Source organism: Sinocyclocheilus anshuiensis, unplaced genomic scaffold, assembly GCF_001515605.1.
Source record: "Sinocyclocheilus anshuiensis isolate Anshui unplaced genomic scaffold, SAMN03320099.WGS_v1.1 scaffold270, whole genome shotgun sequence".
Lineage (NCBI taxonomy): Eukaryota > Metazoa > Chordata > Actinopteri > Cypriniformes > Cyprinidae > Sinocyclocheilus > Sinocyclocheilus anshuiensis.
The window spans coordinates 121165-137550 of NW_015546041.1; the positions used below are offsets into that span (position 1 = coordinate 121165).

The 16386-nt window shown below is 43.5% G+C and overlaps 2 protein-coding genes across 8 annotated transcripts in view; one reads left to right on the forward strand and one right to left on the reverse strand.

Moving 5' to 3' along the window:
* Positions 1 to 5397, reverse strand: part of LOC107698955 (EF-hand calcium-binding domain-containing protein 14-like) — a 13379-nt gene extending 7982 nt beyond the window's left edge. For 3 of the 7 annotated variants that reach the window (XM_016500092.1, XM_016500097.1, XM_016500096.1), the window contains exons 1-4: positions 4782 to 5395; positions 2186 to 2331; positions 1029 to 1174; positions 802 to 900 (exon numbers count right to left, since the gene is read on the reverse strand). In XM_016500092.1, coding sequence (XP_016355578.1) covers positions 802 to 900; positions 1029 to 1174; positions 2186 to 2331; positions 4782 to 4969 — 579 coding nt within the window. In that variant the 5' untranslated portion in view covers positions 4970 to 5395. Of the gene's footprint in view, positions 1 to 801; positions 901 to 1028; positions 1175 to 2185; positions 2332 to 4781 lie in introns of all 7 variants that reach the window. The other 4 variants (XM_016500093.1, XM_016500091.1, XM_016500094.1 and 1 more) reach the window with 2 other exon arrangements.
* Positions 5398 to 13975: 8578 nt separating this feature from the next.
* Positions 13976 to 16386, forward strand: part of LOC107698926 (tripartite motif-containing protein 16-like) — a 4437-nt gene continuing 2026 nt past the window's right edge. Inside the window, exons 1-5 of the mRNA XM_016500067.1 lie at positions 13976 to 14672; positions 15174 to 15269; positions 15350 to 15629; positions 15904 to 15951; positions 16180 to 16384. Of these exons, the coding sequence (XP_016355553.1) occupies positions 14100 to 14672; positions 15174 to 15269; positions 15350 to 15629; positions 15904 to 15951; positions 16180 to 16384 (1202 nt within the window). The 5' untranslated portion in view covers positions 13976 to 14099. The remainder of the gene's footprint in view (positions 14673 to 15173; positions 15270 to 15349; positions 15630 to 15903; positions 15952 to 16179; positions 16385 to 16386) is intronic.

Consider the following 16386-nt stretch of genomic DNA (forward strand, 5'->3'; position numbering starts at 1 on the left):
CTCTCTCTCTCTCTCTCTCTCTCTCTCTCTCTCTCTCTCTCTCTCTCTCTCTCTCTCTCTCTCTCTCTCTCTCTCTCTCTCTCTCTCTCTCTCTCTCTCTCTCTCTCTCTCTCTCTCTCTCTCTCTCTCTCTCTCTCTCTCTCTCTCTCTCTCTCTCTCTCTCTCTCTCTCTCTCTCTCTCTCTCTCTCTCTCTCTCTCTCTCTCTCTCTCTCTCTCTCTCTCTCTCTCTCTCTCTCTCTCTCTCTCTCTCTCTCTCTCTCTCTCTCTCTCTCTCTCTCTCTCTCTCTCTCTCTCTCTCTCTCTCTCTCTCTCTCTCTCTCTCTCTCTCTCTCTCTCTCTCTCTCTCTCTCTCTCTCTCTCTCTCTCTCTCTCTCTCTCTCTCTCTCTCTCTCTCTCTCTCTCTCTCTCTCTCTCTCTCTCTCTCTCTCTCTCTCTCTCTCTCTCTCTCTCTCTCTCTCTCTCTCTCTCTCTCTCTCTCTCTCTCTCTCTCTCTCTCTCTCTCTCTCTCTCTCTCTCTCTCTCTCTCTCTCTCTCTCTCTCTCTCTCTCTCTCTCTCTCTCTCTCTCTCTCTCTCTCTCTCTCTCTCTCTCTCTCTCTCTCTCTCTCTCTCTCTCTCTCTCTCTCTCTCTCTCTCTCTCTCTCTCTCTCTCTCTCTCTCTCTCTCTCTCTCTCTCTCTCTCTCTCTCTCTCACACACACACACACACACACTCACACTCACACTCACACTCACGGTCTCTCTCTCTCTCTCTCACACACACACTCTCTCACAGACACACATTCTCTCTCACACACACACACCTTCTGCAGCTCCTCTATCGTCCGCGGCAGCGTGATCAGATCAGAGGAGGATTTGATGTTGGTCTTCAGGTGATTCACAGCAGAATCCAGAGTGCTGAGCTGCAGAGACATGAACACCATCACACTGATACTGACACATGAGTGCTGTTCTCAGATCTTCATGTGTTTCACTGCTAAACCACTCTGAGAGGAGCGTGTAGCTCATCACACACACACGAGCTCAGTACCTTCTGATTGATCTCGCTCAGGTTGGACCAGAGTTTGGCCAGGCCTCTGTCTCCGCTCTCCAGCTCGTCCAGCTTCATCTGTTTGTCCTTCAGATCTTCACTGAGCTTCAGGATCTCGTGTGATGAGAGCTTCTGACTGCTCTCCACTGTCAAACACCAACCAGACCATCACAACCATTAATGCTCAGGCGTCTCTAAACTCAACATGAAACACTGTTCACATCTGTGATGCAACACAGTCCATAAAAACAGGATAATTCAACTGATCGGCTGGTGAAGTGTGTCTATATGAAGAGAGTGATGGCAGAAGAAGTGGAGATAACTATCATACAGACTAATGTGTCTTTCTTTGTAATAACATGACTGATGAATCGTTAGAGCAGGATCATTAGCTGCAGTAAATCATAGGGATGCACCGAATGTTCGGCAACCGAAATTATTCAGCCACAAATAGCAAAAAAAATTTTGGCTGAATAAGAGAAGAGACTGAATAAATTGTACTGAACAATGACGTGACACGATCAAATAGAGTTTGCAGACACGTCGCAGTGTGAAAGCACTGAGGTCTTTCTGCGGCTTTCTGCCAAAATAACAGCTCCATCAACATTCATAAACGCTATTGTAATTTTTCTGTTGTTCTGTAAAATAAAATAAAAAAGCATAATAATAATAATTACAACAGCTCTATTAATACATTCACACATAGTGTTCCAATTGGGATCTGTAATATTTTCTAATGTTTTAAACGACGTCTCTTCTGCTCAGCGAGGCTGCATTTATTGCACAGTAAAACATACATGCCTGATTCAAGAAAATTACCAAAACAATATCACTTTAGTAACTTCAGTTAAATTGTGCTTTGTTTGGTATAATGTTAAAAAATGTTCAGTGTTAAATAAATATTTCTAAATTGTTATTTTGTAATTGATTTTTTCTTTAAAAAGCAAGACAAAACTGTAAAAATCACATTTTGGCTATTTAATTTATGCAATGGTGAAAAAAATTATCCAAATACATGGGGGAAAAAACACGGAAACCCGTGATCGTTATTCGGCCCAGTGCTTCATTTTGTTGGGAATGTTGGAATGTTGCTTTCGGTGCATCCCTAGTAAACCAGCTTGATCTGATGTTGCCTTGAGCAGCAGCGGTGCACGTACTGATGTGGATCTTCTCCTTCATGGAGTCCAGGTCCTCTTTGAGGGCGATCTGCATCCAGATGAGTCCAGCGCAGGCCATGACACACGCCGCCAGAAGCACGAACACACACAGCGGGTAACAGATCGAGCAGCACCGCAGCGAGCTCCTGCAGAACACAGACAAACACCATCTGATCTCTGAAGCTCGTCTGTCTCAGCGCTGAAGACCATCATCCTGCTCTCTCTCTCTCTCTCTCTCTCTCTCGCTGCTGCTCCACATGACTGTCACGACTAGAAACCCACTGCAAGGATCTGATCTTCTATGCAGATGTTTGGAGTTTATTACTAGCGAGGTATTTCAACTCAAATCATTATTTTGTGTCCAGTTATCTGTGTATGTAAAGTAGGTGTGTTCTGATCACCCTGTCCTGCTTTAGCTCTCGATAACATGCAGCCAGCCGGACTTCATGACCTGTTTCAGCGCTCAGAGACGCTTCTGTGCCAGTTTCCCTCTACTGTGTGTTACAGACCTGTGCACCGACATCTGAGACGATGACAGCGGGAAAGCTTTCCTTCTCTTCTTAAACTTAAAGCAACAAATCCAGTAGAAGAAACTGTGATCTTCGTCTTCTCGATCGCACAGACAGCTCATTCCTCACACTTTAATAGTATTTATAGCTGCAATAATAATAAAACAGGCCATGTGAGGAACGATTACCTCAGAGTGTAGATCAGTATGAAGCTAAATTAAACACACTGTAGTGCATTTACACCTGAAGTTACCAACCTGTGAAATGTCATTTCATTTTTAATGAGTCCTTCCCTGATGTGTCTATTCCTGAAGACACGATAATAACTGAACTGATCTGAGGAGCTTCATCTCGGCTCGTCTGGATGGAAGCTATTTTCTGACCATTTTAAATACATCAATTCAATTATAAAAATTAAAACCAGATTGAACAATTTCAAAAACAATTTTTCACTGCAATCCCGAGGCAAGACTGTCAAAATTTCATTTTCATAATTGAAGTGATTTAGTTAAAATTGGCAGAAAATACTTTCCATACTTTGCATCTCTCACTTTGTGTTTAGTAAAAGTTTAGATGACACTATTAGACACTATTCACTATTAACCAAGAGTTTTCCCTCCATAAACTCCTGATTACTGCTCGCTGACCGTCAGTAAGCTTGTAGTAGTTGTGTTTAGGTATGGGTCGGGTTCAGCAATCTAAAATATGATCATGCAGAATAAGACGTTAATATGTGCATAAGTACAAACAATATAATAAATAATAACAAACAGCCTATATGCTACTAATATGCATACTGATCAGCAAATACTTCACAGAGAGTTGTGTTCCCTCATCTAAAGCGTAACTGTGTGGTTTATAATGTTGTTCATGAGAAAATCCTCAAGATCTTCTGCACATTTGAGCTCTTCACAACAGTGACTGTACTGAGATCCAGCTTTCACAACCATTACAAACACTGCTAACATTCAGTGATGATCCAGAAGGAAACATGAAGAACCAGGAGAATGAATCGTGTCGGTTCAGATATCACTGAGGAATAGATGTTAATATCTGTCCATCTCTGCGAGGCAAACTTACGCACTCACTGTGAATATGATCTCTATAGCTCAGTGGCTTTGGTGCATTTCTCAGATCAGAAATGAAATTCATAAAACTACTTGTTTAACCTCCACATCAGCTAGTCACTTGTGCACATCATAAAAGCAGTTTCTCATTCTTTTGAACAAGTTGCGATTGCTTTGCTACATTCATGAAAATGATGATGTATATTTGTCTGTGGTTTCCTACATTATCAGTTGCTAATGTCATGTTGCTCAAAATGTATTAATTATAGTTCTCTGTTCTCTTAGCCCTCAAAACATCCAGTCTTTAGTTCGTCGTATAAGCAATTAAACACAAAATAGTCCATCTAGTTGTCATAAACTGTCAAACATATTTTCTACATATTTCTATCAGTCTTTCTGTAAATCTGTCATGAATTGTGGAGGTGAATCTTGGCTTTCACTAATGAAGAGAATGCAGATCAGCTAATGATAAACCAGCTCTCTAACTCCTCATACAGCGCTGTTACCTGCGTTAGTCTTTCTAATAATGTATTTTCACCTTTGTGCCCATATTTCTTTTTCGATCACAACGTTGTGATGTGTGTTTTCTGTTATTTTGTCAGACCACTAATAACAGTGTAACTGAATCCTATCCAGTCTCTTTCAATCAATATCCCACGTACAGTAATGTGTAAATGTGTACTGTTGAAACAGATATATGGCACACAGAAGAAGTGCATGTCAGTACAGTAACCGCATCCTAACTGTTTACATCAGGTGTTACTAACAGAGAGCACTGTTATACTGACAACATGACTGAGCGTGTCTGATCTTGTTTGTAAACAATGACACAAGGACTTTTAATTCTGATGGCACTGATATGTTCATTGACATAAATACTTAATTTTGAGAGATTCATGTTTATATTTAGTATGGATAGTTTTGGGAAATGCACACACTTCATTGCAGATATTAAGGATGATTGGAGAAATGCACCAAAGCGACTGAGCAAGACTGTATGATATATCCGAGCACACTCACGTCCCGAGCAGGCCGCGGCCGAAGCCCCGCTCCTCTGCGCCGGACTCGGCCTCGCTCTCGGTGCCGGTGTCGGTCCCGGTCCGCAGCAGCCGGTGTCCGCTGCTCTGCTTGCTCTTCCTGCGGCTGTCGCTGAGGCCGATGAGCGCGTTTAGCTCCTTCCGCTTCTTCATCTTCTTCTGCGGACTCATCGCCGAGCGGATCCGGTGTCGCTGCGGCGTGTTTACCGTCACACGAGCCGCTTCAGCTTCGGCGTCCGGTGCTCATCTGAGGGCGGGTTCTCCTGCGGTTCTCGAACGCGTCGCTGTTTAACACTCTTCAGGAGAAGCGAGCCGTGTTTAATCCAACATTAGCTTTAGCTTTAACTTTAGCTTCAGCTCGGTGTGAACCAGCTCCGGTCCATCATATTAAACCCTGTTCGCTAGTTTCACTGAACTCTTCTTGTCGCGTCTGAATCTGATGTCATGACACAAATATAAGGCAAAAACATATTTAACGTTACATCACACACATATTATCGCTAAAGAATCAAATCTGTCTGGTTCAGCACGAACATTTCATCCTCTTTCCGGTCCTGACAGGAAGCGCTCCTGATTGGAGGAACACAGTGTGACGCGTCGTTGGGCGGGTGGCGTCATCAGGCAGTGACGCGCTCGTGCTCCAGGCGGCGCTCCGTCCGCTTTCACTAAACATTTATCACAGTGCTGTTCCTATCATTACATTCACGAGTGAATATTGCTGCCACTGGCTGTATTTACTCATCTAAACACAGAATTTCAGATGTGTCTAATTTTGGCAGAAAACAGTTCCAAACCTTTAACGATCTATTTGATGTGACTGTGCTTTACTGTAGGGTTCTTTCACATGTTTTGTCACTGAGGCGGCCAGTATGATTTATCCTAGTATAACAAAAGGAAAAGTATTAAGACTTGAAACATTTTAAATAAAGATAATTGTTTTACCAAGTTCAAGACTGAGGATGATTCCCACTAAACTATTTTCTGCAAGTGCAAATTCACAGTTTATGTATACAGTGCAACATCAAAAACAGCGTGTAGCTAATATTGTTCCTGTCAGTGTGGAGGGCTCCGTCATGGAAAATACCACAAGAAACAGTCCTCTGCACGATCCCTATGGCCAGCAATGAACGTGTCAGGCTGGGACCACAAAGCTGTTTTATCATGCTTACAGTTAAACCAGTAATCAGCAGCCCCGCTGGACAGACTACAGCTCCGGACACACATGATGGCGTGATGTATCGAAGGTAAAAACCTCATCGGATTCGTCTGAAGTTCTAAACGCATCACTTGTTGAAGCTATTGAAAAGCTAACCTCCAAAAGTGACTGCTTCGGAGACCAAATGAGGCTACATCACCAGACTAGAGGAGCTGAATGCCACTGAGATTAAAGAGTGCAAAGTCAGGATACAAGCCACAGAAAAAGAAATGCCCCGTCTAGTAAAACAAAACAATGAGCTGAAAGAAAAGTCACGGAGTTAGAGCGTTACAAGAGACGCTGGAACCTTAAAATACATGGTGTAAAAGAAAAAGTTGACGAGAACCCGAGATGTTGTTGTGAGGATCCGGTCCAAATTAGCACCACAGAGGAACACTTTGATGGAATCGGTAGAGTTACAACCCTGGCTCTAGGAAAGCAACATCAAGGACACAAAACAAGTTTGCCAAATAAAATAAGGTTTATTAAATAACAAAAAGGGGAAAAAAAGAAGGGACTTACGAAAACAAGCCCAGCTACTGCCAAGCTGGCTGCAGGATCAGAGAGAGAGTGAGAGCATGTGTCCAGGGGCCTCATTTATAAAATGTGTACGCACAGATTTGATCTTAGAGTGTGCGTACGCTAAAATCCACAGCAACGTTCATATTTATAAGAATGGTCTTTGACGAGGAAAAGTACTTACCGTCACGTCAGGGTCTGAGCAGACCAAGCCGGAGTACTGCAGCTGTTTGAACATCTGAGCTGCAATAATAATAAAAGCACCGAATTCATCAGAAACAACAAAGATGCAGTGTAAGAGATTAACTGTGCAGTGTAGTCAGATTTTTTATTAACGGGAGGTTTTGGGAGATTAAACTGACCTTTTTAGTAGCCTGATGTTGAGAGTTCTTTACTCGCTTTCTGTAGTTTATTCCATGTTGTTTTTTTATTATTTTATTTTACAAGAGAACTTGCGAAGTCTTGATTTACTACTGTAAGGTCCACGCACTTGGCCCAAGGAAGGTATCCAGTGGTGGATGAAGGTTTCTTGCGTGTTCGGTCTTTTCAGCGTGCAGAGTTATTCAATTTAGGTTTAACTCAAATCTGACTCCATTTTATTATCTAATCTGACTCCATTTTAGTATGACCTCGAATTTAGGTTGAAAGGCAAATTGGTTGTTTGTCGGTCTCTAATTATTCTGACATTCGATTATTCTAGTTAACTCTTTACTTTATATCTACTCGTTCATTAGGAATCTATGTCGCTCAGGGTGCCTCATGGCGGCCGCTACGCGCGGGCCCCACGATCACAAAACTCGCCAGTTTGATCCTTATTCAGAGGTTTGTGGCTAATACTATTTAATATGCTTTAAATAGTAGGTCTGTTTAGCCCCCTACAGTTACCCATATAATGCTCAAACATTAATCAGCAGTTCTGCTAGACCCTCTGTCTCGCCCCCGATAGTTAATATAAATACGTACAACTTAATTAACACTCCAACATTAATCAGCGGTTCTGCTAGACCCTTAGTCTAGCCCCCGATAGTTAATATAACTACGTACAACTTAATTGAAGCTGAAATCATATACATGGTTAACGTAACTGAGTACAACTTAACTAGGTCAAGCAGTTAGTCAGAAACCTATAATCTCACCTGATGCGCCCCATGCTTCATCTAACCTGAGATCTAGTATGCACGTAACCCTGGTCGCAGATTTGCGGAAACATACGCCTTCACTTAATCTACTTGAGGAAATAATTTCAGAGTAAGTCAGAATAAATCAAATTAACTCTTAGGATCTGTATTATCTTTTAGTCTACTTTTGTAAGATTAAGACCATTGTACCACTCGCCCTGAGACTATTCAAATGATACCAAACATGACTGTAAATCTTATTTGCATTCATATAGAACATTATATTCTACCATTGACCATTCTGAGTGAGCTGGGTGAAGAGATGGGTGTGGGGAAGGAAATGAAAAGGAACTGATGCATATGTGAGAGAGGCGTTTCCTGCACCGCCACTCTATGGGGTTTCTCCAACATGCCCGTGTAAGTTTGTATTGTCTGTTTCTCAGGAGATCAAAGTATCTGAGTTTCGGAACTGATGCATATTTGCTGAGGTTCTGTAATTCTTACACTACTAATGCGTAAAATAGAAAACGCTTCTCCGACTGTTTTGTCTGTGTAGCCTATAAGATGTCGTGCAATAATTGCTTCCGTGAAAATGAATAGAGACATCAGCCTTAAACTTTGTCCTTGTCATTTACATCAGTTATATTTGTATAAAATACACTATATATTTTTGTGTCAGTACATTAAAAGCACATTTGAGCTGCTTTAGTAAACTGTAAATATAAAGAAATGCCAAATCACATGCAGGTTTTTTCAGACCGGAGACCATAAATGTGTAATCATTTATTATGATATGAAAATTTTCCAATTTTCCTTTCAATAATGTTTTTTAAAGTTTTGCAAGAATTTCGTGATACTAAACTTTTTATTAGTTGTCATGTGTGTATGTGCTGTACATGTGGAAGAATTGACAATAAAGCAGACTTGACTTGACTTGACTTGACTAAAAGTAGGATGGCTCACTTTTTATAAAATGACAAAATTTTACTTGAATTCGTAGTTTATTCTTACTTGAAACCTAATTGTTTTATAATTACTATTATTATTACTGTTGTTTCTAGAAGTAGTAATTTTGATAATATAAAAAAATATAACCACACACACATTGTTTGTCCACAGAATAATTACACATTATTAAATAAAAAGCGTCCAGCACGAATCTCTACCTCCGCTGTTACGGAGCTGACGAGACGTGCAGATCCATATGCAAGCTTTTTATTAAAAGACGTGGTCACAAACACAGGCAAGGTCGAAACACCAGCGAACAGGCATGGTATGGGCAAAACACAAGAGCAGTCCAGTAAACGGGCTTGGGTCGATCGACGGTGAACAACATCCAACAGGACAAGGCAAAGAGAGATAATCCAGGTACACAGCGATAATCCAGGCAGTGGCAAACAGAGTCCAAATGGCAAGACGAATGGGGTAATCCGAAATACACAGGCGAGAATCAAAACACGGGAAAAACAGGCAAGTCAAGACTGAATAAACTGGGAAAGATAGAGCAGGCTCTGTAAAGTAGCTATCAACTAAACAGTGATAAACGCTAAACAATACTCGGCAGTGAATGGTGGTGTGAGACTGATTTATATAGTGTATGTAATAGCTTTCAGGTGAGCGTGATAAAGCTCATTCTGATTCTGATTCTGATTCTGATGGCGAGCGGATGGATGTCCATTGACAGGATTCGTGACATCTGCCAGCAGGACCTCAATTTCACACTCAGTAAAGTTTTTTTTTTCGTTGTGCTCGTCATTCTCAAGCATAGAAAGTCTGATATTGGCGTGTGCTCTTTTATATGGTAATGATATCAATTAGGGGGCGTTTACAAGGCGGAGATCTGACACCAGTCAGCTGCGCACAATTTCAAGATCATTAGTGATTTATAAATATCACATCTGGAAGAGAGGCATACACACGTGTTTTTGTGCGCACGTTCGTTTTCTCTGAATCGCACTTACGCACTTTTGAGAAATGATCTTAGAACAAATTTAGAACGGTTTATACGCAACATTTTATAAATGAGGCCCCTGGAGTTTAAAATGGCTCCTTTCAGGTGACATCAATTAACCTGTTGATTGCAGGTGAGCTACTGAGTAACTGCAACAAAACACAAGTTAGAACACTCCCACATAACAGTAGCTGATACCGCTCACTGCATTGGAAGGAAAGAAGAGGGGAGAGACCGTCAGATTGTCATCCAGTTCACCATGAGATTCCACTGGGACTCCATCTAGAAACTGTCCAAAAACTCTAAGATCTACAAAGACTTGGGTATTCACTTCAACAAGACTTCTGCAAAGCTGCATGCCCGAAGATGGAACAAGCCAGGGCGACAGGACAGAACGTCTACTACAGAGGTAACAGGGTTTCATTACTTCAGTGGTAACAGGGTTACTCTGGATTAGACAGAGCTTTGGGCCAAAGCATGACGTGTACTTCTTACTCTTGCAGCACAGGTTTGAGTTGTGTACCTCAACCACGTTATGTTAATAGGTTCTCGTCTAACCGTAATAACCTTCTGACTTGTTTGCACTGTTGTAATTAAAAGGGAATGCTGTTAATTTAGTGAGATCGCAGCTGATAATCATATTGGTAAAAAAAGGGGGAAAAATTATTTTAATGTCAGTTTGTTAATTATATATAAATGCACTTCTTTTTTTCCTCTTCACGTTAATATTTTAAAATTCTATAATGTTCTAGAGGGGGAAAAAACTGTAAAATTTAAAAGAGGGGAAAAAAGTTAAAGTAAGCTACCAAAGTCTGTTCACTTTAGATTTTTAATTTATTGAAAAGAATGTTTGTTTTACAGTTACGTTGATTGTATTTAATAATGCAATCTTCGTGACTTGTAACCCGAAGGTCGCGGGTTCGAGTCTCAGGTCCGGCAGGGATTGTAGGTGAGGGGAGTGAATATCCAGCGCTCTGTGCATGACAGCACTACAAAAACCCAACAAAGTGAAATAATATTGCCTTATAAACTGGTCAGTTCCTACGTCTCAGAATGACCTGATGGCAGCTTGGATCTCCAAGGACCTCTCTACAGCTGAGTTTGTTCATTCATCATGACCCTCACGAAAAGTCATTGTGTCCCCCATACGATGGACTGTTTTGTGTTCTGGAGGAGAAACATTGCTGGTCGATATTGGGGGCCATCCTGAACAAGTTATTGTTGATCGACTTAAATCAGCTCATGGGGACCTGGATCAGCCGATGGTTCCGGCGGTGGCTCCTAGGAGAGGACATCCAGCTACCAACAAGGAGGAGGACTCCAGGGAGGAGACTGACCACCAAAGAGGTTCAACATGGTGCAGGTCACATGACCCGTCAGTGACGGCTCCTACCAGCCGACTGAAGATTGAGAAAACACATCCATCAGTGTGATCATGAAGAAACTGTAAATCTGGACACAGTTTTCAGTTCTGCAGTACATGTGTAGTAATTAGGATGCAGTATTAGTGTAGTTTTAAGGGTGTTGTCCTACTTCTCTGTAACTTGTGTTAAGTGTTTGTCACGGAATGACTCAGGAAAACAAAATAGCAGATCCAAGTGCAGCTTTAATTCAAAAAATAAAAAGTCAAAACAGAGCAAAAGGTAATCCAAAACACAGGGTAACAGAAACACAACGAAACGGGTACAATAGTGCAGCAACAAAAGACAAAGCAAGCAAGATATATATAGTGATTAGTTAATGGGTAAATGACCAGCAGCTGATGATAATCAGTAACGAAAAGAACCGGGCAAAGAACTATGGGAAATGGAGTTCATGACAAGTAACAGTGAAAGGGGAGAGTGCCATCAAGTGGCCAGTCCAGGGCACAACAACCAGACACTGTGACATTACCCCTCCTCTAAGGAGCGGATACCAGACGCTCCACCAGAAAGCACAAAAGTTCAGGAGGGAGGTGGAAAGGAGGCAGATCAGGGGGAGGGATGGCGGGCCAGGCCCGTGTAGCGGAAGAGGGCCTGGAGACAGAGGTAGACAAGGGTGCCAGGGCGGGGCCGGCAGGGCAGGAGGCAAGGATAAAGTGAACAAAGCCGGCAGGCTTGTCTAAGGGCTCCCGAACTGGAGCAGGCTCTGAAGTGGACTCTGAGGCGGCCCATGCACACAGAACAGCCCTGAGATGAAAGGCAAAGACGACCTTCTCGATTATGGCAGCAGCAGTGAAATTGGGCGGCTCTGTGGCGACATCTGAGACCACCAAAGTCAGGTCCTCCAGGACCACCGGACTTGAGACCACTGGAGTCGGGTCCTCCAGGACCACCGGGCTTAAGACCACCAAAGTCGGGTCCTCCAGGACCACCGGACTTCAGACCACCAGAGTCGGATCCTCCAGGACCACCGGACTTGAGACCACCAGAGTCGGGTCCTCCAGGACCACCAGACTTGAGACCACCGGAGTGGACTTAACTGCCCTCCTCCTTCTCACCCTCCGCTTCTCAGTGGGAGTCGGAAGGCCAGGGCTGGTGGGAAAATCCCTGTGGAAGGGTTCTAGTTGGCCTGGTTTAGCCCACTGACGTCGCCGACAAAGATACCTGACAAAGCCCCAAAAGTCCAGGATCCCAAGTCCTTCCATCTCCCAATGGGACAAGGGATCGTCCAGGCACGCATTAAAGAAATCCTTGAGCGCCCCATCATTGTATTCCATCCCCACTGCGAAGGTCCAGAAGGTCTGGGCAAAACCTCCTACCTCCATGCCCTGCTGATGCAAAGCCACGAGAGCCCGGTGTCGAGCCATTCACTCCTTCCTTGTGGCAGGAGGGGTAATCCGAAGATCCATAGTCCCAATCCAATAAACCCAGCCTAGCTGCTGGATCTTGATGGCTGCACAATTCTGTCATGGAATGACTCAGGAAAACAAAATAGCAGATCCAAGTGCAGCTTTAATTCAAAAAATAAAAAGTCAAAACTCAGCAAAAACGTGGCAAAAGGTAGAGGGCCTGGAGACAGAGGTAGACAAGGGTGCCAGGGCGGGGCCGGCAGGGCAGGAGGCAAGGATAAAGTGAACAAAGCCGGCAGGCTTGTCTAAGGGCTCCCGAACTGGAGCAGGCTCTGAAGTGGACTCTGAGGCGGCCCATGCACACAGAACAGCCCTGAGATGAAAGGCAAAGACGACCTTCTCGATTATGGCAGCAGCAGTGAAATTGGGCGGCTCTGTGGCGACATCTGAGACCACCAAAGTCAGGTCCTCCAGGACCACCGGACTTGAGACCACTGGAGTCGGGTCCTCCAGGACCACCGGGCTTAAGACCACCAAAGTCGGGTCCTCCAGGACCACCGGACTTCAGACCACCAGAGTCGGATCCTCCAGGACCACCGGACTTGAGACCACCAGAGTCGGGTCCTCCAGGACCACCAGACTTGAGACCACCGGAGTGGACTTAACTGCCCTCCTCCTTCTCACCCTCCGCTTCTCAGTGGGAGTCGGAAGGCCAGGGCTGGTGGGAAAATCCCTGTGGAAGGGTTCTAGTTGGCCTGGTTTAGCCCACTGACTTCGCCAACAAAGCCCTAAAAGTCCAGGATCCCAAGTCCTTACATCTCCCAATGGGACAAGGAATCATCCAGGCACGCATTAAAGAAATCCTTGAGTGCCCCATCATTGTATTCCAGCCCCACCGAGAAGGTCCAGAAGGTTTGGGCAAAACCTCCTACCTCCATGCCCTGTTGACGCAAAGCCATAAGAGCCCGGTGTCGAGCCATTCGCTCCTTCCTTGTGGCAGGGGGGGGAATCCGAAGGTCCATAGTCCCAATGAAGGGAAAAAAAACTTGATCTAGAACTGGCTGCAGTATTCTGTCACGGAATGCCAGGAGAAGACAAAATTAGATCCATGTGCAGTTTAATTAAATTCAAACAATAATCCAGAACAAAGCAAAAACGTGGCAAAAGGTAATAGAAAACACAGGGTAACAGAAAACACAACGTATGGGTGCAATACGGCAGCAACAAAAGGCAGAGTGAGCATGGTATAAATAGTGATGGGATAATGAATAAATGACCTACAGGTGATGATAATCAGAACTGAAAAGACTAGGCAAAGGACTATGGGAAATAGAGTTCATAGCATGTAACAGTGAAAGGGGAGAGCGCCATCAAGTGGCCAGTCCAGGGCACAACAACCAGACACTGTGACAGTGTTTGTGTGAGACTGACATCTAGTAGACATTTCATTACTAGGGCTCCCCATTCCCAGTCCAGGAGAGTCACTTTCCCACAGAGTTTAGTTTGATCTGTAATTAAACACACCTGAATCAACTAGTCAAGGTATTTGTGTTTACTTTAATAACAGCCAGATGTGTCGAAACTAAACTCCGGAATGAGGATCCTGTTTTACAGACTCAGACACACCTGTTTTACACGCGTCACTCAAACACAGAACCAGGAAACAGGAAACACATGAGTTCAGGGAAAGAGAAACTGAAGTGTAGCTGAGCTGTTGTGTGTTTGTGTCTCTGTATTCATGCAGTAAAATGGCAGAAGCCAGATTTTCTCAGGATGAGTTCTTGTGTCTGGTGTGTCTGGATCTCCTGAAGGATCCAGTGGCCATCCAGTGTGGACACAGTTACTGTAAGAGCTGTATTACAGACTGCTGGGATCAGGAGGATGAGAAGAGAGTCTACAGCTGCCCTCAGTGCAGACAGACCTTCAGTCCAAGACCTGCTTTATTTAAGAACGTGGTGTTTGCTGAAATGCTGGAGAAACTGAAGAAGACTAAACTTCAAAGTGTGGTTCCTGCTGGAGCTGGAGATGTTCAGTGTGACGTCTGTACTGGAAGAAAATACAGAGCCGTCAAGTCCTGTCTGGTGTGTCTGAACTCTTACTGTCAGAATCACCTCGAACAACATGAGAGTTGGTTTAAAGGAAAGAGACACAGTTTGATTGAAGCCACTGGACGACTGCAGGAGATGATCTGCCAGAAACATGAGAAGCTCCTTGAGGTTTTCTGTCACACTGATCAGAAATGTATATGTGTGCTGTGTACGGTTATTGAACATAAAAACCACGACATTGTATCAGCAGCAGATCAGAGGACAGAGAAACAGGTATTTAAAACTAGACACTGATGAAATATTGCTGACACACGTTTCATATGTGTATATATCAGCACCATATTAACAGCTTACAGCATTCACACTGCTCACCACAGCAGAAATGAACAGCAGCTGCACACAAACACTTCTGTTCAGTAAATCTGACTGAATCCAGATGATTTTAGCCATTTATAGCTTCACTTCAGTCATTTATTTTCTGTCTAGAGCTGCAGCTTAATTACGCAGAACACAGAAGTCAATGTGAAGCTCTACATCTGTCAGTTTCACTTTCATAATACTTACACTTATAGTGTGAAACAGGACTTAATCACACGATAATTCATGAAAGATGGTAGTAAATGATCAATCTTCCCTTCTACAGCCATTGATTATTAGTTCAGATAAGTAACCTTTAAACGGCCTCTCCCTACTTTTCCTGGATTCATCTGTTCACTTGATGATTTAGTGCCAGTAGTTTTCTGTGACGTTCACTATCATCTGTTTGTCCTGCAGAAGCAGCTGAAGGAGACGCAGAAGACGCTCCAGCAGAGAATCCAGCAGAGAGAGAAAGATCTTCAGCAGCTGAGAGAGGCTGTGGAGTCTCATAAGGTGAGTCTGGAGAAGAAGAGAAGTTTGTCTCCGTCTCAGTTCAGACTCACTGAAGCCTGAATCACTGTGTGTCCTAACAGCGCTCTGCACAGACAGCAGTGGAGGACAGTGAGAGGATCTTTACTGAGCTCATCCGCTCCATTGAGAGAAGCCGCTCTGAGCTGATACGGCTGATCAGAGATCAGGAGAAGACTGCAGTGAGTCGAGCTGAAGGACGACTGGAGCGACTGGAGCAGGAGATCAATGATCTGAGGAGGAGAGACGCTGAGCTGGAGCAGCTGGAGCACACACAGGATCACATCCAGTTCCTGCAGGTAACACAGATCTACAAGAACAGGCTCAGAGTGGACTTGAGCGAAAGTTATCAATAATGCTCAATCTAATCGTAGCCTTTGAGCTGCTTTTCCTGAGCAAATCTACTCAACTCTACAATGAGACTCCATTGATGTGCTTGAGCTATTAGATGGACATTTCTGTTCTTAGCAGATGTTTTATCATCCAAACGGTTTCCTAGAAAGTTCACATAGAGTGTCAAATACTAGAATCTGTAGCTCTAATGTGATATAATGAATATGAGAAGAATGAAGCTGATGCTGTGAAAGTGCTGGATTGAGATGTCTGTTGATTTCCACAGTCACATTCACCAACATTGTTCCCAGAACCAGGAACCACTTCCTACAATGTAAGTCAGTAAGAAAACCAGCAGAAAAAAAACTGAGTGTGTTCATGTTCTTCCTGTAGAAGCTGAAAGAAGAGTTTTATAATTGATGATGTAAATGATGATTTGCACAGATATCTGCTCATCTGTACTGAGACTCTGATGATATACACTGAACATGAAGAGTTCAGCTACATGAAAAGATCTAACAGATTCATAATTGCTGATTCTGATGTGTTTTATCTCCATCAGATTCCCGTCAGCTCTCTCTGGATCTGAACAAAGTGAATAAACACCTCCGTCTGTCTGAGAGCAACAGGGTGATTACTGCCACTAAAACTGTCCAGTCGTATCCTGATCATCCAGACAGATTTGATGGTTATTATCAGGTGTTGTGTAGAGAGAGTGTGTGTGGACGCTGTTACTGGGAGCTGCAGTGGAGTGGAGATAGAGGTGTGT